This window comes from Tupaia chinensis, unplaced genomic scaffold (genome assembly GCF_000334495.1).
Source record: "Tupaia chinensis unplaced genomic scaffold, TupChi_1.0 Scaffold143936_1, whole genome shotgun sequence".
Classification (NCBI taxonomy): Eukaryota; Metazoa; Chordata; class Mammalia; order Scandentia; family Tupaiidae; genus Tupaia; species Tupaia belangeri.
This window is the reverse complement of record NW_006203787.1, coordinates 1,199,622-1,224,031: the sequence shown is the minus strand read 5'-3', so window position 1 is coordinate 1,224,031 and position 24,410 is coordinate 1,199,622. Positions and strand designations below refer to the sequence as shown.

The 24,410-nt window shown below is 45.1% G+C and overlaps 1 protein-coding gene and 1 long non-coding RNA gene across 2 annotated transcripts in view; one reads left to right on the top strand and one right to left on the bottom strand.

Moving 5' to 3' along the window:
• CAP2 (cyclase associated actin cytoskeleton regulatory protein 2) overlaps positions 1-1,393 on the top strand; it is a 123,479-nt gene extending 122,086 nt beyond the window's left edge. The window contains exon 13 of the mRNA XM_006165523.3: positions 64-1,393. Within this exon, the coding sequence (XP_006165585.1) occupies positions 64-147 (84 nt within the window). The 3' untranslated portion in view covers positions 148-1,393. The remainder of the gene's footprint in view (positions 1-63) is intronic.
• Positions 1-24,315, bottom strand: part of LOC102497805 (uncharacterized) — a 51,289-nt gene extending 26,974 nt beyond the window's left edge. The window contains exons 1-4 of the long non-coding RNA XR_337023.3: positions 24,043-24,315; positions 18,692-18,883; positions 11,809-12,022; positions 9,985-10,083 (exon numbers count right to left, since the gene is read on the bottom strand). This is a non-coding gene — a long non-coding RNA (uncharacterized LOC102497805). The remainder of the gene's footprint in view (positions 1-9,984; positions 10,084-11,808; positions 12,023-18,691; positions 18,884-24,042) is intronic.
• Between the last annotated feature and the right edge of the window lie 95 nt (positions 24,316-24,410).

Genomic DNA, 24,410 nt, shown 5'->3' with positions numbered 1-24,410 from the left:
CCTTACACTAAGTGTGAAAGGAGGCCTCATTTCAATACCTTTGTTTTTCTTGCCCTCTTCCAGAGAGAATTTCCTGTTCCTGAACAGTTCAAGACAATATGGGATGGATCCAAGCTGGTCACTGAGCCTGCAGAAATTATGGCCTAACCTCCAGAGGGCCCGAACTCCCTCGCCTGAATTCCCCATCCAACAAGAGCAGCGTTGACGAGCTAGACATCGCAGAAACGCCTCCTGCTGTAGTTTTGACCCCCGGCAACTCCGTGCTATAGAAACAGCATCGTTTCTGGCATGCCTCCGTGGGCATTTTGAAATACTTCACATGTCTTCATGATTTGCCTTTGTGTGTTTTTAATTCCACATGAGTTCTGTCCCCCTCATGTCATTAACACAGTAACTCACAGGGTAAAAATACTGCATGATTCACTTTTACACATGTTTAGTAGCTAGTTGAAAAATAAAACCTTTGAGAAGCTACATTTTACCTTTTAGATAATGTTAGTATAACACTAGTGTGTCCTGGGAAAAGTACGACATTGTTCCTTATTTTTAGCACCTGCTCATCTTTATCACTGGACACACTGTCAGCATGAATACACATGTCAACCTGCGCTTGTAAGGAACATAAGAAAATTCTATACCAAGGGCCAATCTGGTTTCTTGGTTCTCGAAAGGCCTATATTCTTTAGTTCCTAAAAAATACTCATCTTACCTATTTTGCCACCATGTCATTTGAAAACTCTTACTTTTCTGCATACAGATTCTTATGCCAAGAGCTTGGTGGAAGGAACAGATTTTTTTCTTTTTCCTTTCTTTTCTTTCTTTCTTTTTTTTTTTTTTTTTTGCTATAGAATACCTCTCTATTTTGCTCCATTGTTTTCCAGTTAGGAACCTGTTAGGTATCAGACGCCTTGGCAAGGGTGTCTCTAGTGTTTTATTCTAGACAAATTTCTTCTTGTCCACTTGCCAGACTTGTTCACCAGTCGCAAAAAAGGAACCTAAAAAAGCCATAGACGTTTTACTACTTCCCACACCTGCTGCTTCCAGAACTGTCTGTTGGTCTGGCTTGCTGGTCCTGTTTTGTAGTGTCGATACAGCACTTGCTTGTTCCACCTAAGAGTAACTAGGATGTTCCTTTGTATCTGTTCAGTGTGGAGTGCTGAAAATCCCGTCGTTTCTCGCTCCCGGTTAATGACTTGTAGTGTCATGTCTTGCAGACCCAATACAAGCATCTCTTGTGCCTACTACAGCCTTTGGGATACGCTGCTGTTTCCATTTTTTTTAAAACTATCCTCTCTATCCATGTAGTATTCCAATGACTAGTGCTCATATACCAAGGCTTTGCTATGAAAGTTTTGTCTATGTGAATAACGTGGTGGCTTTAGTAAATATCATTTTTCAACTGTAAACTTCTTCTGAAATAAAGATTTTAATTGTTTAAATACTGTGATGAATCTTGGGTGTTAAAATTATTTTTTTCCACTTTGATTTGCCCTTGTTTTTTATTTTTAAGTTTATTTTTTTGAAGAATTATTTATTTAATTTTGTTTATTCATTGTTTTAATTTGACCAGAGACACACACACCCACAGAGAGAGAGAGAGAAAGTGAGAAACCAAGCCACCAGGTCTGGAACATGAACCCTGGTCAACCATGTGGGTGTGTCCATCACCTTAACCACCATGCCACCTGATGGCCCTCTGATTTGCCCTTGTTTTAATGTCATATTTAAGAGAGCTGGGTCTTTCAGGTTGAATTAGAGAATTTATCCAGCATGCCATCAGCTTCCCTGAAGACTGGCTTTGTCTTTGAGATAGGTATCAGATAAAGTCAGGCCAGCCCCGGGCCCTGGTGGGTAAGAGGGTCCAATTTCATATGGCTGACCAAACAGTTCATGTCTCGGCCCTGGTGGCTTGAAAAATATGCCAGGCTCGTGTGAATGTGTGCCCGGAATCTTGACAGGATGAAGGAGGAGAAGGGATTATATTGTGACGACCTTTTGGAAGGTGCTTTCTCTTCCTCTTTTCCCTCTCTGGCTGTCTCTGGCAAGTACGCAATTCCCTCTGGCAAAAAAGGAGAAAGATGTCATACAGCATTTGCAGTTGGAATGAGTGTCAATAAGAAATTCTAGAATTCCAGTTTAAAAAATCAAGGTCTTGGGGCCGACAGGTGGTGTGGTGGTTAAAGGTGCTGAACTGCCACCTAGACCATGGTTCAAGTCCTGGACCTGGTGACTTGCTTGCTCACTTTCTCATTCTCTCTTTCTCTGTCTGATCAAACTGGAAAATAATAATAATAAAATTAAATCATTTTTTAAAATTTTTAATAAAAAAATTAAAATCAAGGCCTCAGAACCAGCAGATGTTGTAATGGTTACATTGCTGAACTCCCACGTAGTTGACTGCAGTTTGAGTCCCAGACCCTGTGGCTTAAAACTCACACTGAGACATGAGCCCACTCAAAATTTTTGGAATTTCCCCATGGGCCTTGGACTTGACATTAGCCTTTCAAAATATTTCACTGCAAATACTGAAAATCTGGACGTGAGGTCCAGTTATTTTACCAGGTCTGTATATTGCAGGTTACCTACTCAGTGACTTTAGTGTAGGTTGAATCCACTGCAAATGTTCTGGCAATGTATGAGGTCACTGGAAAAGTTATGACACATTTAAGGATGTCATGACTTTTCCCATGACCCAATATAAAGAGACTCCGAAATATTCATGGAAAAATGGAGTGAAAGTATGAGTTTATTTCACTACAAAAAAAAAAGGTGCTGAAATCCATGCATAGGTTTTTCATAATATTCATTTTCCTTGACCTTTCTGAAGATCCCTTGTATAAAGCAATCATCAAAGCCAAGGTTGCATTTCCAATGTGTTTTGTTTCCTGCACCTTGCTGGATGTTACTGAAGCTGCGAGATAATAAATGCAGTGAAAGGTTCAAGAAATCTATGCTTAGCAGATCGTATGTCACCTACATTCACAAAAAGTCAAACTGAGAAGCAGTGTCAGAAAGTTAAGCGTTGAGGGCCTCACAGATCCCTCTGGGGTATTACAGGATAGACATGGTCATCCAAACAAGATTGGTCTTTGTTGTTTTGAAAATCCTTTTCTTGATAACACTGTATCCTTAGATAATCTATTACCTTCACAGCAAGAGCTTAAGGGAATAGTCAGTTCTAACCACTTTTCCTTATCTACAGAACTGAGGCGATACATACAATTTCTATTCATTGAAAACTGGACTTCAACTTTTTAGAATCTAGGTGAGTTTATCTAGGGAGTCCTATCATTTTCCTTTATCTTTTATATTGTTTTTGAGAGAGAGAGATTTTGCCAGAGAGACAGAAAGTGAGAAGTCATCTGCCATGGAAGATGACCATACTGCAATCCCTTCTTCCCTATTCTCTTCTCAGGATTTTGGGCACACATGCACATGCACCCGGGGTGTTTTAAGTCACCGGGTCCAAGACTTGAACCACGACCGACTACGTGGGAGTCCAGCAACATAACAATTATGGCATCTGCTGTCCCTATTTTATCTTTATTTAATTTTTTTTTTTAAGATTTTTTGCCATAGGGCATGTGTGCTAACCTCAGAGAGACAGAGAGACTATGAGAAGAAAGTGAGAAATCATCCCCCAGAGAGGATAAATAGCCATATCACAGTCCCTTCTCCATTCTCCTCCTGGCATTTTGGGCACCTGGCATGATTTTCAAGTCATCAGGTCCAGGACTCGAAACACAGTCATCATCAAAGCCAAGGTTGCATTTCCAATGTGTTTTGTTTCCTGCACCTTGCTGGATGTTACTGAAGCTGCGAGATAATAAATGCAGTGAAAGGTTCAAGAAATCTATGCTTAGCAGATCGTATGTCACCTACATTCACAAAAAGTCAAACTGAGAAGCAGTGTCAGAAAGTTAAGCGTTGAGGGCCTCACAGATCCCTCTGGGGTATTACAGGATAGACATGGTCATCCAAACAAGATTGGTCTTTGTTGTTTTGAAAATCCTTTTCTTGATAACACTGTATCCTTAGATAATCTATTACCTTCACAGCAAGAGCTTAAGGGAATAGTCAGTTCTAACCACTTTTCCTTATCTACAGAACTGAGGCGATACATACAATTTCTATTCATTGAAAACTGGACTTCAACTTTTTAGAATCTAGGTGAGTTTATCTAGGGAGTCCTATCATTTTCCTTTATCTTTTATATTGTTTTTGAGAGAGAGAGATTTTGCCAGAGAGACAGAAAGTGAGAAGTCATCCGCCATGGAGGATGACCATACTGCAATCCCTTCTTCCCTATTCTCTTCTCAGGATTTTGGGCACACATGCACATGCACCCGGGGTGTTTTAAGTCACCGGGTCCAAGACTTGAACCACGACCGACTACGTGGGAGTCCAGCAACATAACAATTATGGCATCTGCTGTCCCTATTTTATCTTTATTTAATTTTTTTTTTTAAGATTTTTTGCCATAGGGCATGTGTGCTAACCTCAGAGAGACAGAGAGACTATGAGAAGAAAGTGAGAAATCATCCCCCAGAGAGGATAAATAGCCATATCACAGTCCCTTCTCCATTCTCCTCCTGGCATTTTGGGCACCTGGCATGATTTTCAAGTCATCAGGTCCAGGACTCGAAACACAGTCGACCATGTGGGAGTCCAGAGCCTTCACCACGCCACCTGCTGGCCCCGGGAATCCTATCATTTTAAAGATGTGAAAGCTCAGATCTAGTGGCATTAGCAACCTGTATGTGGACAAACACCAAGCCGGAGGTAAGGCGAGGACCACAGCACGCACGAGCGCACACAGTTTTAGAACTACCATACTCTAGCTTCCAGTCTCACCATATTTCTGAAACTCTACAAGGTCCTTAGATCCAGTGGCTTCATCTCATTTCTCATTCACTGAGAGTAACTTCATCACCTCTGTGTAGATGACCGCCCTAACCCACTCTGGATTCTTGACTCCAAACATCCACGCAGCGTTTCTACCCACCTGTCCAACGCCACGTCGGCATGGCTAAGTTAACGCACACTTCTCCCACATGCCCGTGTTCTCATTTGCCTTCCTGGTTTCAGGCAATGGCCCCCTTCACACTTTTCATCACGGATTTAAAACCAGCCATTTCCTGATAGGAAACACGGAAAGAACCAGCTCCCGGAAACCGCACTTCAGTCTTGAACACGTTGAATTCAGGCCACTGTTGTGGTATTTCACCAGAATGCAGAGCGAGCAGTCAGACACGTGGGCCTGGGGTCTCTTCCCTTGTTTCCAATATCAACTCCTTAGGAATTATTTCATAAGCTGCATATTCCAAACATGCATTTCATTAAATGCATTCATTTCAGAAGAATTATTTTAAACCACTGGCACTTTCTGTCCTTCAGGTACAGATGCAGTTTTAAGGGCTGTAATTGCTTCAGCTGAGTCAAGCTGATCCCATCATCTGTCGCAGATTTAACCATCTCACTGTTTCTGTACAAGACGGAGCTCATGTCTGTGGTGCAAACGGAAAGTAGGCGAGCTCAAGTTACCCAGCGATAATTCAGCCAGATTTCTCCAAGTGGCTTTTGTTCCTCTACTGTCTGCTTCGTCATTTGGCACAAAACGTGCAATGAACAAAGGGTAATGTTTGCTTCAAAACTATTGATCATTTCATATTTAAAGAGACTTTTTGCCTACTTTGAAATGTTTGATTCCCGAGTCCATTTTATTTCAACACTTTCTTTTTTAAATATATTTATTAAATTTTATTTATTATTATTATTTTTTAATCTGACCAGAGAGAGACACACACAGAGAAAGGGGGAAAGTGAGAAAGCAAGCCACCAGGTTCAGGACTCGAACCGTGGTCAGCCATGTGGGAGTCCAGCACCTCAACCACCACGCCACCCGTTGGCCCCTAAACACTTTCTCTGTGTGTGCATGCGCACATATGCACATGCTCACTAAACAGCACACGTGTGTGCTTACCAAGGAGAGAAGAGAGAAGCAAGCGCCCCGCGTGGGGGATGGTCATGCTGTAATCCTGTGTCCTCTTTGTCCCCCTTCTTTCGGAATTTTGGTCACACAAACACGTGCACTCAGTGTGTTTCTCAAGCTGCCAGGTTTGGGACTTGAACTATGTGGCCGGCCATGTGGGATCTGGTTGCCTTAACCAGCGGGCCACACAGATGGCCTATACTTCACTTTTTGGACCATCATTTTCCAAATTAACCCCCTTAGTGACATGAAGATAATGATGAAAGGAATGCATCACTTACTAAACCATAATGAAATTTTAATTTGTTCACCAATATCACCAAGCTTTTCTTCATTAAAAATCAGTCTAATTTTCTGTTACCAATAACTCAGGCTGGGCCCAGCCTGAATGGTGCAGTCAGTTACGTAAGTGAACTGCGGCTCTGGAAGCCACATGGCTGACAGGGGTCTGGATGCCCTTCCTGGTTTTCCTGAAACATGCAGGGGAAGCAGGCCCAAGGTCCTGAGGGCTGGAAGGCTGGGGAAGGGGGTCTCAGTGTGACCAGACCTTAGTGAGGGTGCTTCTCCCTCTCTCCCTCTTTTTCCTCACATTATCATGAATTTTAAAATTAAAAAGTTAGGACCAATAGATGGTGTAATGGTTATGCTGCTGGACTCCCATGTAGTTGACCGTGGTTCGAGTCCCAGACCCAATGGCTTAAAACTCCTGTTGGGCGCATGTGCATATGTGTTCAAAATCCTGAGAGGAGAATAGAGGAGAAAGGATTGCAGTGTGGCCATCTCCCCTGGGGGTTGATTTCTCACTTTCTGTCTCTCTCTCTCTCTGTCTCTCTGGCAAGTGCATGCACCCCATAGCAAAAATGCCTCTCTTAGACAGTAAAGAAAAGATTTATCTTGGAGAATAACCAGAGGGTGCACTTATTTTATGCCAAAATGAGATAGGAGTTAGACTCACCTACAGGAGATAGGGTAAGAGCCCCCAGAGGAAGTCACTGTGTTTTTCTTTTTGGTGAGGTCTCTGTGTTTTCCCTCTATGGTCTGATAAATGTACAATATAACAATATACATCCCTTTACATGTCTCTAAAGAATTCATGACACCTTGCTAATAAGGCAGAAGCGAGGGATATTGAGCACACAGGGTAAGGCCAAGATGGAGTCACAGTGGCCAAGTTTTCACAGCCGAACGCTGGCTGCACTGAGACTCAAGGCAGCTGTAGCTAAGGGCCACAGTTTCTGCTCAGTAACTGTACTCTGACCAGAAGTACAGGACGCTACGGTCTGCTGAGCCCACAAAGAACACTCATAAATCACTCATACCACCATGCAACCATTTTCTAAACTCCATTTCCTTCTCGGAAAGCCAGCCCATTGCTCGAACTGCTAGATAAAAGCCCCTCACCTCCAGGCCCTCGATGGCAATGCGTTTTGGACCCCTTTCACTGCATCCAAAGCTTTTTCTTCTTCCCTAATAAATTCCACTTTCCTCTCTTCTCTATGTCTGTGTCTCTAATCCTTCATGAGCACAGGACAAGAACCAACCTGCATGCTGGGTCTGATCACCCAGTACTCCTACCTCAAAAGGATATGTGCACACAACGAGGAAGAGAGGAGAGAGCACCCCCCAACCAAGAGAGAAGCGCCAATTCTCTCTCCTAGCAGGAGGCTGGGCGCATGTGCTGCTGGAGCCCAGGACTCAAACCCCAGTCAGTGCTCCACGCCTAACCACTGTGCTCCAGGGCTGTCCCTGGGTTTCTGTCACTTTTTTTAAATTAATAATTACTTATTTAATTTTATTTATTTACTAAAATTATCATTATTTTAATTTGCTATAGGGCATGTGCACTCACCAGAGAGAGAGAGGGAGAAAGAGAGAGAGAGAGTGAAAAAGCAAGCTGCCAGGTTCGGGACTTGAACCATTGTCAGCCACATGAGAGTCCAGCTCCCCAACCACCATGACACTTGGGGCCCCTGTTTCTATGTTTAATAGTAAGTCTATGAGTTCATGTTTTTCATTCAGAAGTCAGTCAGCCTAGGAAGGGAAGTCTTCCAATAAACGTAGCAGTTGTGTAGGTTTGTTTGGGAAGACTGCTCTTTTCTCTTCATTGACCCTGTGAGGCACATATAATGAACAGCACGTGTGTCCTGGCAGAGGAGATGCTAGTGACACGTGCCCTACAGTGCCAGTCCTGCACGCAGCTGACACTATGACAGCCCCTGCTCTGGGCTTTCCTCTCCAGATTAAGAGCTGTAGAAAAAACATCAATTAAGTGGATGCAAACCCTCAGTTCCAAGAGAGAGATTGCCTTCTGCAAACAAGCACGATAAAATCTGTAATCCCTTATAGATATTTAGAGACACTGCTCTGCAGCATTACCAAAAATCGGTACAGGTCTGAAGTGGTATTTTACGAGAACCTTGTATGAGCTGTATCTTCAGAAAAAGGGTATGAATTTATAGCAATTTTTTTTTATAAGAGAGACTTTTGCTATAAGGTGTATACACTTGCTGGAGAGACAGAAAGACAGACAGGGAGAACTCACTCCCCGGGGAGATGGCCACACCACATTCCTTCTCCTCCAGTCTCCTCTTGGATCTTGAGCATACAAGCACAAGTGCCCAGTGTGAGTTTTTAAGCCACTGGGCCCAGGACTTGAACCACTGTCAGCCTTGTGGGAGACCAGCAACGTAACTACTTTGCCATCTGCTGGTCCCAACAACATGGTTTTTAAAGACATTGTAAGTTACGCCCATTCTCCAAGCTCTAGGATAGAGGGAAAAGTTGGGTGGAATCTCTAGGAGTTTGCTCCATTGTTATGAATCTCACTTCTTTAGCTCTATGACAGCGAGATGTTGGTTATGTGTCTAACCAACTGAAGCAAAAGAAATAATAATAATAATTAAAAAAAAAAACTACATGTGCCTACTGAAAGGTAGTTTTTTTCTGTTTTGTTTTTTTTTTCTTTTCTTTTTTTTTGCTATAGGGCATGTGCACTTGCCAGAAAAACAGAGAGACAAAGCGAGAAATCACTCCCCAGGGGAAATGGCCACGCCGCAATCCCTTCTCCTACTTCTCCTCTTGGGATCTTGGCCATGCACACACATGTGCTCGGTGTGAGTTTAAGCCACTGGGTCTAGGACTCAAACTGCAGTCAACTACATGGGAGTACAAAGACATACACATTACGCTAACTGCTGGTCCCTGAAAGGTGGTATTTGAAAACTAAGTTATTTAGATGACCTGCCCATATTCACCAAATAAGTGGTCAGCATTCTCCCAGATCCTCAGTCTCAGCCAAGGTACAATTCCGTGAAGAAAAAGGGAAGTATGTGTTAATGGGAGCCCATTCGGTGAGTGTGGCACGAAGGACCGATGTCCCATTGTTAATGACTGAAATCTGGTTCACAGAGTTATCAAAATGTTCTCTCATTTGTTAGCATCTAAAATAATTACACCAGCAATATGGTCTACATTCTGCAGGCTGTTTCCACCAACTGGCTAAACGAGCATTTTCTCAAATTAAATTAACCCCATGCTCTATAGTTTACAGAAATAAGTTGTTCTCTTTCTCTCAAAAAGATTTCCATGTCTTGGAGATGTTTCCTATAGGGTTTATCTTCAAAGGAGAAAAAAAGAAAGCTAATTACTGCATGAACCCTCTCAGAAAGTCAAGAAGGTCTTCATTAATTAGAAAGAGCATGACAGTCAGAATCTGGTTTCCATTCCAGATCTGCCCTAACTTAAGTTGTGCCCATTTGACGAAGCACTGTGATACCTGTGAAGATGTAATTCTTTGAAAAATGAGATCGTCTTACATTTTTTTTCAAACATGAAATTAAACAAAATTGCTTGTGACAAAGCCACTAGCTGTCCTCTAAAACGTATTGTCTTCTTAATCGACTACATTTCCCAACTTCCCTTGCAGTTCGGTGGCCATGTGATTAGCTTCTCCAGGAAGGAATGTGAGTGTTACAGGGTGCGGCAAATCTCACCTCAGGATTCAGTCTTGTTCCAGGCTGCCCTTCCCTTCCACCAGCCGGATGGATCCTGGACATGGCAACCGGCCTCAGTCATGCAAATGGCAACATGCTCTGTTTATGCGAGAACAGCAAGTTAGAAAAAGCCTGATCCTTGAAAGAGAGCCACTTACTGGCCTGAACCTGCCCTAGGTAGTTACATAAGAAATAATCTTACATCGGGGCTAGGGAGTAGTGTGACAGTAAAAGGCTCTGCTAGGTGATCCCCTATGAAGCAATCGGACCTCACAGAGAATACCAGGCATGTGTGTGCCCATGATTCTGGGTCGATTAAGACTGGGGGTGGCATCAGGACCCTGGAAGGGGTGCTGTCTCTGGCTCTCTCTCTCTCTCTCACATATACTCATAGGAGAAATAAATCATCTTTTTTCATAAATAATCTTACAGGACCAGCAGGTGGTATAATGGTTACCCCAGTGGACTCCCACATAATCAACTACAGTTCAAGTCCAGGGCCTGGTGGCTTAAAACTCATGCCTGATGTGTGCTTGTGTGCCCAAAATCCCAAGAGGAGAATGGAGGAGAAGGGACTGTAGACTGAACACATCCTGTTTTCTCACTTTTTGTCTCTGTCTCTCTGGTGAGTACACGTACCTTATAGCAAAAATCTCTTAAGAAAAAAAGAAAGAAAGAATTTTACATTGCACTCTCTCACTTTGGTCAAATAAATAAATAAGTAAATAATAATGACAAATAAAATTAAATTGAGAAATATTTTTAAATATTATTAAAAAATAAATTTAAAATAAATATACTGTTAAAAAAGGAACTGAGAGGGCCAGCGGGTGGCTTGGTAGTTAAGGCACTGGACTCACACATGGCCAACCACCGTGTGAGTCCCAGACTTGACAGCTCGCTTTCTCACTTTCCCTCTCTCTCGCTGTCTCTCTCTGGTCAAAATAAAATAATAATAAAAAATAGAAATTCAACAAACAATCCTTTGAAAAAGAAAAGAAAAGAACGATGGGGAGGGAGAGAGTAGCATTTAGGCTAGTGGACCTCCTTGCAGGGAGGTCAGGAAGAAGTTTGGGAGGACTGGTGACAGTTGAGAGTGAAAATTCCAAAGAAGGAATCTGAATGATCAAGGTTAATGGCTCTTGGCGGGGCTGGCTCCATCGCCTAGTGGTTAAGGGAACTGGACCCCACATGGCAAATCATGTGTCTCAGAGTCTCACCAGCAAACTTGAAAAACATGCTGGGCATGTATGTGTCCACACCCAAAATGCCACCAGGATGAAGAAATGGAGGAGAGGGATTGTGGCAAGACCACACCTCGTGGTAGGTGCTTTTTCCCTCTCCCTCTCTCTGTCTCTCAGGTGGGCACATGTGCCCTCTGGCAATTAAGAAAAAAAATTTCCCTGGGTGATTAAGAGCGTCTTTGGTTTTCCACTAGGGACTGGTTGCTTCTAGTGTTAATCAAGGAGCAGAGGAAGCAAGTCAATGTTTTTCACACCCATTTGCACCACACCTCATCTCTGAGCAGTATCTGTCCTTTGTCCTTTACACTTTTCCATTGCTAACTGGACTGAAGCCAACAGCCTCCCTCCCTGGCCCACTGTGCATAATCGTTTCCATCACATTGTAGAGGCTCGCTCTCCTCTCGTGGCCTCTCCTCTCCGCGGTCATCTTCATACATCCTGTTTATTTCCAGCTTTTTGTCTCATATGACCCATCCTATGACAAGGCTTTGCCCTCACCCCATTCTCACATTTCCCAATAAAATGTAATCCTAACCCAAGCAGCCTTTTCTTCTACCAGAATTTCCTGGGTGATACTTACATGTGTCTGTCAACTTGGAGCTAGTCAACACTCCTTGCTTCCTTTAATATAAAGCAGAGACGGAATCGATGCTCTTCAAAGTCTTCAGGTTCTGAAGTCAGGTTTGGAGAGCCAAGTGGAGTTCTTAGCTTTGGAAATTCCTCCACCTACTGGTTGCTGGAGATCCTCTGCGTTTGCATTATGTAATGAGGTCACAGCTTTTTGTGAGTTCCGCCTGTTTTTAAGAGGAATGACAGTACATTTATCAATCACTTCGAATTCCTAAAATCAAGGAGTCTGTCATAAAGAAAATATACTCCTATCATAATTTCAAATACTTAAAAACAGACGATCAATTTCTGAATGCTTCTTAACAACCACTGGAGGGCAGAAAATCACTATAGGAGAAGACGACAAAAAAGTTCCAGAAAAAAAAATGGAACTAAAGTCTAAATTGATTTTGGTGCAAAACATTTTGAAATTCATGTTTAGTTTTTTGATAATATGAATTTCCCATGAACTCATGAAGACCTCTTGTAAGCAGTTTGGTCCACGTTTAGCTAGAGAAGGAAAATGTCTTTATGTGTATTTTTAAAAATACCAAAATTTGGGACCAGCAGATCGTGTAGCATTTACATGGCTGGACTCCCATGTAGTCAACCGTAAAGTAAACACTTTAAAGGTCAATTTGACACATGGGGCAGGGAACAGATCTCTGGCTGCTCAAGTTTCAGGAACACTTTTTCAGTTAACCTATCAAAACATGAATCTGAATGTGGTTAAAAATAATGAGCTACTTTGGGCTAGCCTGGTGGCGTGGTGGTTAAGGTGGCTGGATTCCACATGCCACATGGCTGACTCCACTGTTCAAGTCTCAGACCTGGCAGCTTGGAAAACACACTGGGCACGTGTGTGTGTGTGTGTGTGTGTGTGTGTGTGTGTGTCCAAAATCCCAAGAGGAGAATGGAGGAGAAGGGACTGCAGCATGGCCACTCCCCCAGGGGTGATTACCCCTCACTCTTGCTCTCCATCAGTTCTTTCCAGCACCCTATAGCAAAAAAAAAAAAAAAAAGATAGATAAAAAGAATTAGCCACTTCCCTTCTCTTCCAAAACAAAAGATTAGGATATATTATTACTGGGATCAGCAGATGGCATAGCGGTTACGTTGCTGGACTCCCACATGCAGTTCAAGCCCTGGACCCGGTGGCTTCAAAATCACACCGTGTGTGTGTGTGTGTGTGTGTGTGTGTGTGTGCCCAAGATCCCAGGAGGAGAATGGAGGAGAAGGGACTGCAGTGTGGCCACACCCCCAGGGGGGTGATTTCTCACTTTCTCTCTCACTGTGTCTGTCTCTCCCTCTCTCTCTGGCAAGTGTACATGTCCTAACACACACACACACACACACACACACACAACTAAAAAAATTCTTAAAAAAAAAAAAAAAAGACTAGGGAACCAGCAGTTAGCGTAACTGGACTCCCACGTAGTCGATCGTGGTTCGCGTCCTGGACCCGGTGGCTTAAAACTCACGCCGGGCGTGTGTGCATGCGTGCCCAAGATCCCGAGAGGAGAATGGAGGAGAAGGGATTGCGGCGTGACCATCCGCCCTGGGGGGTGATTTCTCGCTTTCTGTCTCTATGTCTCTCTCTGTCTGTCTGGCGAGCGCACGCGCCCTATAGCAAAAATCTCTCCAAAAAAAAAAAAAAAAAGACATTATATTCTCAGGTCCCCACCTTCCAGCCTCTCTTCACTCAGCCCTGCACCTCCTCATTCCAGGACTACACAGGCAGTCCCCTATGACTTCCAAGTGGGTGAATCCAGGTTATCTGGCTGGAAGGATCATCAACCAGCCCTTGCTAATTTAAGCTTCGGAGTTTATTGAAAGGTATCACAGCTCCCGAAATTGAAGACATATAAGTTACAAGAGTTAATCGACAGTCTCATCAGATAAGCGAGCTCTATTGGCATTAAATTTATCCATCCCCAGAGCAGTTGGCTCAAGTTTCCAAGTCCTGGGTATGTCTACAGGGCAGGGCTTGGGCCTCATGCTCACACAGTGGCTTAGGGTGGCAGTACAGAATGTCCCCACAGTCCTACCATGGCTGCATATATTGGGGAGCAGTCATTTGTTAAGAGGGAATTGGGGTGCTATTACCCAAAAATGGCAAAAGAGATAGGGTGATCAAAAAGGAAAATGCCACCACAATTTCCATCCTTCCTGATTTCTGGGGGGGGGGGATGTGAGATGGGGCGGCACTTTATTTTTGTCGACTTTAAGTTGCCAAAGAGCATGTGGGTTCACCAGAGATGGAAAGTAAGTGAGCGAAAAACGGGGTATAGCTGCAGTGGGGTATAACCATGCTGCAACCCATTCTCCTCCACCTCCCATCCTATTGGGATTTGAGGCACGCACTCACATGCGCCTGGTGTGTCTTTCAAGCCATTGGAGCTAGAACGTTAGGAACCTCAGCTGGTCATGTGGGATCTGGCATTTCTTAACCTCAAGGCCGTCTGTACAGTCCTCAGTGTCCTGTGATAGTTCATCCTATGGGTCAGGGTCAGCTCGACGGGGCCAAGGAATGCCCGGAGTAAACATTATTGCTGGGTGTGTCTGTAGGGTGTCTGCAGACAAGGCCGGCACTGGAATCCGTGGGAGCAGTAAAATAAACTGCCCTCCCCATTGTGGGTGGGGTGGTACCACACAACCCAATGAGGGCCTCAGCAGAACCAAAGGTGAGGAGGAGGGACTCACCCGTTTTGTTTCCTTCCTGCCTGCTTGAGCTGGGACACCGCTCAGCCTCTGCCTTTGGACTTAGAGCATCGCCTCCCCTAGAACTTTGGACTTAAACAATGAGAAAGACTCCGAGGGCTTCCATAGGTCTTCTGCTGGAGGACACAGATTGTGGGACTTCTCAGCCTCTATGAATGTGTGTGCCAAGTCTTCATAATAAATCTCTTCCCATGTGTATGTACCCTAGAGAACTTGAATTGGTATGAGTCTCTACACACATCCCCCCCCTTTTTTTTAAAGTTTGCCAGAGGGCATGTGTGCCCAATGGAGAGAGAGAAAGAAAGAAAGAGAGAGAACACCCCCGGGGGATGGTCACAAGGCAATCTCTTCTTCATCTGCCCCTCCTCTTGAGATTTTGGGCACGCACACACATATGCCCAGTGTGTTTCTCAAGGTGTAGATTTTGGGACTCAAACTACAATCAGCCATGTGGAATCCAGTCACCTTAACCACACCATGGACTGCCCCTTGCCTCCCTTTTGTAAAGTTCATTTTATTTATCTCTTCCATGAGTGGCAGAGACAAAGAGACAGAGAGAGAAAGCACTCCTGACGCCATGATCCATACCCTCCTCCAGCCTCAGTGAGTCCGAGATCATGGATTCACGCGTGCCCATACTCGGGGAAGTCTCCAGATACAAACCCAGTCTTCCTGTGAGGGTCAGCCTTGCAGAGCTTCATGTCTTATCATGACACCACCATCTGGCCACACAATGTCCTTCTTATGAAGTCTTTCTTCCCACTCAGTCCTACTGTCCTTCCTGCCTCACCAACTACTTCTCCCTAATCTTTAATTTTTTTTCTCTAATACTCACTTGCAGTCTGTTCTTGGCTTCCTTTCTTCTCATGCCAGTTTCCTTCTCCTCATCACTTCAATGACCACCTGTATACCCGTCTCAGTCTGTAACTTTGCAGATGTACTCTTCCTACCAGCCGGCATGCCCTGGACGGCCCACAGGCACCTGCTGCCCTGCCCGCCATCTTGCCTCGCTCTTCCTTCATTCTTCTGAGCTACATCACAGTCCGCCTCATCAGTCAGTCATCCAAGCCATGATCATGATACTTCTCTGTCCTCCTCTCTCCACTCAGTCACCAGACTGTGCACATTGTGCTCCCTTAATTTCATTCAAACGTCTCCTCCCCTTTGTGTCTCCACTGCCAGTGCCTTGGTCTAAGTTCTCTTCGTCTTACCTGGACTAGTCCCTCAGCTGCAGTCTGTATTATACATTACACCATTCCAACCCATCTTCCCTGCTGCTACCAGATAGACAGTTCTACTAAAACACATACGGCCAGGTTTATCTTGATGACAGCTTGCCTTTTTTGGTTTTGTTTTGTTTTGTTTCCACCATAGGGTGTGTGTGTTCACTGGAGAGCCAAAGACAGACAGTGAGAGGGGAAGTGAGAAATCACTCTCCCACACGCACCACAATCCCTTCTCCTCCAGGGATTCTGGGCACACATGTACATGTGCCTGGCATGAGTTTCGAGCCACCAGATCTGGGACTTGAACCACATCGACCATGTGTGAGTCCAGCACCTCAACCACACCACCTGATGGCCCCAGATGATAGCTCTTCCACAGCTGCCCTGTCTACAGGTTAAAGTTCAAACTCCCTCAGGGAGACAAAAGCTCTCCCGATCTGAGGGCTCCCCGTGTTTCCATTCTCCTCTCTGCCCTGTTGCCCCAGGCCATGGTGTGAGCACAGCTATTTCCAGGACCTTTGCTCAAGCTCCACCCTCTCCTTACCCTCACCTTCGCTGCTGTGCCTTACAATAAATTCCTTGAAGACTTAGTCAGAGTCACTTTGCAGAGAAAAGCCCTTGCTGGGTCTCACCTGTCTCCTTGTCACTAGAACTCACCACGCCCTCCTTTGGAATCCCATCGTTTATCCTGTGTTGATTTACCTGCCAATCTTCCCCATCTCTAATGGCAAACCCCAGCTGCAAAGACCTGTCTCATTCATCATTGTATTCCCAATACCTAACACAGGCTCGGCACTTTTTTTTTTTCTTCTGACAGTCAGAAACAAGAAACTTGTTTAAATAGTGTAGTGTTGTTATCAAGCTCAGTTTCAGTCAATTCTTTAAATATAAGTCCCACCAAATCTGATGAAAACAATATTTTATATACCATATAAACAAGATTTGTCAGATTTGACAGTGAATATTTTTCATTTTGGAGAGGTTTTTGCTACAGGGTGCATGCGCTCACCAGACAGAGAGAGACAGAGAGACAGTAAGCGAGAAATCACCCCCCCAGGGGGGATGGCCACGCTGCAATACCTTCTCCTACTTTCTCCTCTCGGGATCTTGGGCACGCACACACACACGCCCGGCATGAGTTTTAAGCCACTGGATCCGGGACATGAACTGCGGCTGACTACGTGAGAGTCCAGCGACATAGCCATTAAACTAACTGCTGGTCCCAATAGTGAATACTAAAGTAATTTACAGTTAGTTTTTGGCCCTCGTGGAACATGTAGATAAATCCTGGTAATCCACTCACTATTATTACTATAATACGTGGGGAAAACGCCATGGTACTTAGTGGTACAGCTTCAGTGATCGAGTGTTCAGCACCTGCAATGCTCATCAGATCAGTTTAGGAGCGAACCATGACTGGAGGAGTGGAGAAAGCCACACTCTCCGAGGAGCTCAGGATGGCAGTCACCAAACACGTTTCGGTTACACCTCGTAAGGCCTAGCTAGAGATGCAGTATGCCCCTGGCCGTCAGCTCTGGCATGACAGAATTGCTGGGGAGTAGCTAGAAAAATCAGATGAAGGGGGCCAGACAGCAGCACAGCGCTAACACAATGCTCTGAGCGCAGCCCAGGTGGGAAGGTTCCAGGTTTACATATGGTGCCCAGGATCCCGCGCTGGCTGAAGCTGGGGGTGGATCACAGCATGGAGATCCCTTTGGGGGTGACGCTCTCTCTTTCTGAATAAAAAAATTCAACATTTTTATACACATACACACACACACACCAGCAGGTGGCATTATGGTTGGGGTACTGGACTCTCACCTGGTCGACCACAGTTTTGAGATAGGAGTTAGACCCACTTACAGGTAGACAGGGTAAGGGCCCCAAAAGGAATTGACCTGTTTTTCTTTTTAATGAAGTTTCTGTGTTTTCCCTCTATGGTCTGGTTAATGTACAATACATGTCCCTCTTACATGTCTCTAAAGAATTCATGACACCTTGTTACTAAGGCAGAAGATAGGGATATTGAGCACACAGACAGGATAAGAACCAAGATGGAGTCACAGTGGCCAGTTTTTCACAGCCGAACGCTGGCGGCACTGAGACTCAAGGCAGCTGCAGCTAAGGGCCACAGTTTCTGCTCAGTAACTGTACTCTAACCAGAAGTACAGGACGCTACGGTCTGCTGAGCCCACAAAGAACAGGGTAATAAATCACTCATACCACCATGCAACCATTTCTAAAGATTACTTCCTTAACAGAAAGTCTGCCCACTGCTCGGACTGCTAGATAAAAGCCCCTGGCCTCCAGCCTCTCTCTGGCAATCCATTCGGGACCCCTTCCATTGCACTGGAAGCTTTATCTCCTTCCCTGATAAATTCCACTCTCCTCTCCTCTCTGTGTCCGTGCCTCTACTTCGTCATAAGTGTAGGACAAAAACTGACTTGTGCTGTGTCTGATCTCCCAGTACTCCTGCCTCCGTTTCAGCCCAAGACCTAGCAGCTAGCCTTCTCATTTTCCCTCTTTGTCTTGTGGATTAAAAACTAAAAATAATACTAAAACATATATACATATATATCTACGGGTGGGTCCTAACCAAGACGAGTCACATCACAGTCTTTAGGGTTGTGGCCCAGACACACTTGTTCTTCGAAGGCTTCTGAGAGAGTCTAGTGTGAAGCCAGAATTGAGGTCCACTGGTGCACAGTGTCCTTAAAACGATGGCAACCAGACCATGGGCTAACAAGACTGGACTCTAAGGAGCCACGAGGCAGAATACCCAGGTGGCAAATAGCTCCCCTCATGCCCCAAGAGAAGAGCCTTGTTAATATCACGGGCCTCTGACCCAGGCACTGGTTTGTAATCAACAGAGGAGGAATGCTTTCAGGAGCTACCAGATGGTGTCACCTGAATATTTTATGACTGAGCTCCAAGGAAGTTTGCTGGAAGTGAAAAGCTCTATGTGTGGGGATGTAAATCTTCCTTCTTCCCAGGAGAATTGCTGCAGGAGAGAACTTGGGAGCCATTTATTTCGCTGACAAGGAGAAGGAAAGGGCATGAAGAGCTTCGGAATCTCACTCTGTTTGGGGATTCTTTGGGCTGTAACAGAAACAAAAAGAAAAAAAAAATCATCTGTTACCTTGAGGAACTCTAAGGAGATGGTTTTGGGCATAGTTGGAAACAGAAGCATGTCTTCAGGATTCTCTGTTCCAGTATCTCCCTATCAATTCTGCCTTTCCTTATTTATCTAGTTTCCATCTCCCTCCCTAGGTAACCACGGTATTGCCACGTTATTAACCATGCATTTTTCCTTCTGGAGTTTTTGTCAACACACACAGAAAGTCAATATTCGTTCCTTTTTGATTCTACTCAGTGATAGACGTTAAGTTTCCAGTCAAATAATGCTGCAATCTTGGACATGAGTTATTTTGCCTGCATGCACGTAATTCCTACAATTGAAAATGCTGGGCCTGAGGGAATACGCACTGCTATTTTTTTCAGCCATAGGGTATGTGGGTTTGATGGAGACAGACAGAGCGTGTCAGAGAGGGAAAGTGACAAATCACCCCCCCGGGGGGGAAGGCCACGCTGTATTCATTCTTCTCCATTCTCCAAAATCTCCTCTTGGGATTTTGGGCACACACGTCAGGTGTGATTTTCAGGCCACAGGGTCCGGGATTCAAATTGTGGTTGGCCATGTGGGAGCCTACTGCCTCACTACCATGCCACTACTGAAGTAGAGGTAAAGTGTATGATGATGAAGACTGTTAAATTGTCCTACATGGGGACTGTACCAACTTACACTGCCAACCCAAAAGCTCACTGGCCTCCATCAGTGGTTCTCAAGTTTTAGTGTGCATCAGAATTGTCACCCACCATATGGTCTGTGCCCAAACAGTACCCGAGTCCCCCCAATAGTGTTTTTCTTTAAGTCATAGGATGCATGTCTGTAGTTTTGTTTTGTTTTTGGAGAGGTTTTTGCTATAGGGCACACACGCTCACCAGGAAGACAGAGACAGAAAGCGAGAAATCACCCCCCAGGGGGGATGGCCACGCTGCAATCCCTTCTCCATTCTCCTCTTGGGATCTTGGGCACACACACACACGTGCCGGCATGAGTTTAAGCCACCAGGGCCAGGACTTGAACTGTGGTTGACACATGGGAGTCCAGTGACATAAATGCTGGTCCCACATGTCTGTAGTTAAGACAATGCTTTCCCTCTACGGATCAGGACACATGGGATCCAAGATGGCTACCACTGTGACCTCTGAAGACTCCCAACCACAGTACAGTGTCACGTACATGTCAACGACACACCTCCAGCACCATAACACCTCACAAGTATCAGCAAACCTACCAGAAAGGTCCTGACAAGGAGAAAAAGGAGACGGGTCTTGGAATTCTGGGCTGTCTCCACTGTTTCCAGGAAAAGCTTTGAGTATGCCTCCCTTCTATGACCCTCTCCTGTCTCATTACTGCATTAGCTACACCTAATACTCGCCAGTTCATCTGGGAGCTTGGTTCCTACTTCTCCATTCTTTGGCTGTTGACTAAAGCTTGGGCCATGACACTCAGATTCAGTTTCATAAGTTGGCTCTGTGGTACTGAGCAGCCAAAGAGTTTTTTGGGGAATAAATTAAAAAATGATAACAAAATCACCTGGAGATCTTATCAATGCGATTATTTCAGATCAGGTTTGCTTGCCTACGCCTGCAGACCAAAGCACAGGGGTAGGGAGTGACCAAGGGAAGTACAATTTTATTGCAAAGCTGGCAGCTCTTGCAGAAAAGACCCAGTCTCCCTGAAGTGTTCCCCATAAGCATTGTTAAGGGCAAAATTAGGGGCAGGGGTCAGTTCAAGAGGGTGTGATCTTCTCATGGGCATTCTTGATTGGCGAGGCCTTAGATAACCAAATTTCTGTTCAGGTTTCTGGAGCCATTCAGCCTGGGAGCTTTGAGCTCACAGCCAGTAGATTCTATCCTACAAAACTTCTTACAGATTGAAATTGAAACCTTAACTTTTGTTTAAGTGAGAGTTCTAGAGGTCTAATGACCCTTATTCATGGCCAATGTTCCTTCCTTATCATAACCAAAATCTGAAGTCTTACACCTTACTCTGAGTTATTACAATCTAATGGACCTTGTATCCCAAGCACCTTAGAAAATACTTTTAGTTCAACCCTTACTAATATTCAGTTTGGGGAATTCTTATTATTTTTTTTTAAACACAAGGGGAAACTGAGGACACATCCCTCTGAGGGAGTCCTGGCTTAGTTTCATTAAGACATAGGGACCAGTAGTTAGCGCAATGGCTATGTCGCTGGACTCCCATGTAGTCGACTGCGGTTTGAGTCCTGGACCTGGTGGCTTAAACTCACACCAGGCACGTGTGTGTGCGTACTCAAGACCCTGAGAGGAGAGTGAAGGAGAAGGGATTGCGGTGTGGTCACCCCCCCGGGGGGGGGTGAGTTCTCGCTTTCTGTCTCTTTCTGGCGAGCGCACCCCCCCCAATAGCAAAAACCTCTAAAAAAAAAAAAAAAAAAAAGGAAAAGACATAGATTAGTGGGCCCCACACCCGACTTTCTGATTCAAATGATCAAATATGGAATCCAAGAATACAGTTTTCACAAATTTCCAGGTAATGCTGTAGCTGGTCCAGGAACCAGACTTTGAAAATCACTGTAATGGAACGGGCATGGCAGGTAGCATAGTGGTTAAGGGTGCTGGATTCCCACACAGCTAACCACTGTTCAAGTCTCAGACTTGGCAGCTTGCTTTTTCACTTTCTCTCTCTCTGACTCTGTCCCTCTCTAAAATAAAATAATAAAAAAGTTAAATAATTTTTTTTTTAAAAAGAAAACTACTGTAATAAGGTAAGTTCGGCTTCCACCATTCCATAGGACCCTCTCTCAAAGACCGTAATTTCCTCTTCAATTCTGTGGTCTTTGCTTCTTCACCGTTTTCCTTGGCATGTCTGCTTGCTGAAATAAGCCATAAGTGTGTGATGTGCAACAGTGGACAGACCGTTTTTATTTATCTTTACGTTTATTTATTTTGCTATAGGATGCATGTGGTAGCCAGAGAGAGACAGGCAGAGAGAGGAGGAGAAAGCATTCCCTCAATGGAGAATGGTCATGCCACAATCCCTCCTCCTCCAGCTCCTTCTTCTTTTGGGATTGTGGGCGCAATGGAACGCACACATGCACACATGCACACATGCACACACACACACACACACAGAGCATGTTTCTCAAGCCACTGGGGCTTGAACTGAACATCAATAAAGTGGGACCTGCCTTCCTTAACCACCAGGCCACAGAGTTGGCCATCTCTGCTATATTTTAATCCTTTCTTTCTTTTTCTTTCTTCTTTTTAAAAATTTGCCAGGAGGTGTGTGTGCTTGCCAGGGACAGAAAGAGGGAGGGAGAGAGGCCAGGCCGGCCTCACAGCCTAGTGGTTAAGGGAGCTGAATCCCACGTGGTCAAGCACGCAATATGAATCTCTGACCCCGAAGCTTGGAAAACACGTGGGCATGTGTGTGTGCCCAAAATAACAACAGGACAGAGGAGTGGAGAAGGGACTAGGTGTGACCACTTCCCGTGGGGAGGTGCTCTCTCCTTTCCCCTTCTCTCGTCTTTCTCTAGTAAGCACAGGTGTTCTCCAGAAAAACACAAAACTAGGGACCAGCAGTTAGCGTCATGGCTATGTCACTGGACTCCCATGTAGTCAACCACGGTTCGAGTCCTGGATCTGGTGGTTTAAAACTCAAGCTGGGTGCATGTGGGTAGAGGAGAATGGAGGAGAAGGGATTGTGGCGTGGCCATCCCCTCTGGGGGGTGGTTTCTCGCTTTCTGTCTCTGTCTCTGTCTTTCTGGCGAACGCACGTGCCCGATAGCAAACACCTCTCAAAAAAAAAAAAAAGAAAACACAAAACTGAACTTGAGCCTGCTCAGACTTCTGGATGCATCTGCCAATTTATCAGAGTCAGAAGACCAAGGAGTTTGCTGAAATAAGCCACGAGTGTGTAACGTACAATGTCCAATCAGCAGGGAACCTTACACAGCAAACGGCTGGGTTCTTCAATAGATGCCTTGTAAAAAAAAAGGGGGGGGGGCAGCAGGTGTCGTGGTGCTTAAGGCACTGGACTCCCACATGGTCTACCATGATTAGAGTCCCAGACCTGGTAGCATGCTTTCTCACATTCTCTTTCTCTTTGTGTCTCTCTGGTCAAAATAAATCGTAATAATAATGAATAAAAAAATAAAAATAATTCTTAAAAAAAAGAAAAGGAGGGTCTGGCAGGTGGCATGTTTGTTAAAGGCACTGATTCTCACATGGCCAAAAGCAGTTCGAATCCCAGACCTGGTGGCTTGCTTTCTCCCTTTCCCTTTCTCTCTCTGGTCAAATTAAAAAATAGTAATGAATGGAATTAAATAAATAATTTTTTTTAAAGGAAGAAAAAGAAAGAAATTGGGGAGAACCTGTAAATTCAGAGAGTCTTAAAAGACATCAATCAAAAAAAGGGCAAGGGGGCCAGGAGGTGGCATGGTGGTTAAGACGCTGGATTCTCACACAGCTGACCGCACTTTGAGTCCTGGACCTGGTGGCTTGAAAATCACAACAAATAATTTTTTTTTTTTAAAGAAGAGAGCAAGTCTAAGCTATACTGTGCATGTGCTTAAATGCAAACAACTGCTTGCTCTAAGTCAGGCTAGTGGTTACTTTTGGGGCAGGGAGAGCCTTTGGTTGGGATGGGGGACTTGGACGGACTTCTGGTATGGCTGACAGTTCTGCCCTTGATTTGAGAAATGCTTACAAGGATGCTCATCTGACAATAAAACATTAAACTGATAAAGTGCAGTTTTCCTGTCACGTACTCTCACTCTACAGTGAAGATGTACTGAAGTAGGAAGGACGCAGAACTCAGCAGCTTGGAGAGAGATGCAAAAAGAGACTTTAGGAAAATTAGATTTTGCAAGGCTCTGATTCCACAGTTAAACAAATTTGACAAAAATATAAAATATGTTTTTATAGACACCGACTAGCTCCGGGATAAAGACAGAGTCCAGATTTTAACCAGCTGATCCTGCGGCTAGCAGGTGGCCTGGTGGTTAAAGGCACTGGACTTCCCACATGGCCAAGTGTTTCGAGTCCCGGACCTGGTGGCTTGCTTTCTCACCTTCCCTCTTTCTCTGACCAAACTGGAAAATAATAATAAAGTTAAATAAAATAACTCTTAACAAAAGAAAGCAGCTGACCCCTGCGTTCCAAATCTCCGCAGGGAGCCGTGCCATCCTAGCACAGCGCGGTGGAGCTCAGGTGTCACTTCCCGTCGTCTCGGGGTGCGAACGGCCAGCCGGGCCCGCGGGCGGGGCCGTCGGGGGCCCGCGCTCGGCGGCTCCGGCAGCCTCAGCCCCCAGCCCTCCCCGCTACCTGGGGTTCTCCGGAGAGACCACGTGTCGCGAGCTCCAGCAGAAGCGGCCAGGGGACACCGCCAGCGCCCCGGCCCCGCGGCCGGCCAGCCCGGGACTCCAGGCCCCGCCCCGCGACGCGCTCCGAGGGGCGGGGTTTCCGCTTCCGGCGGCGGATTGTTGACGCCTGCGGCTGCTGCGGTGGCGACGGGGGA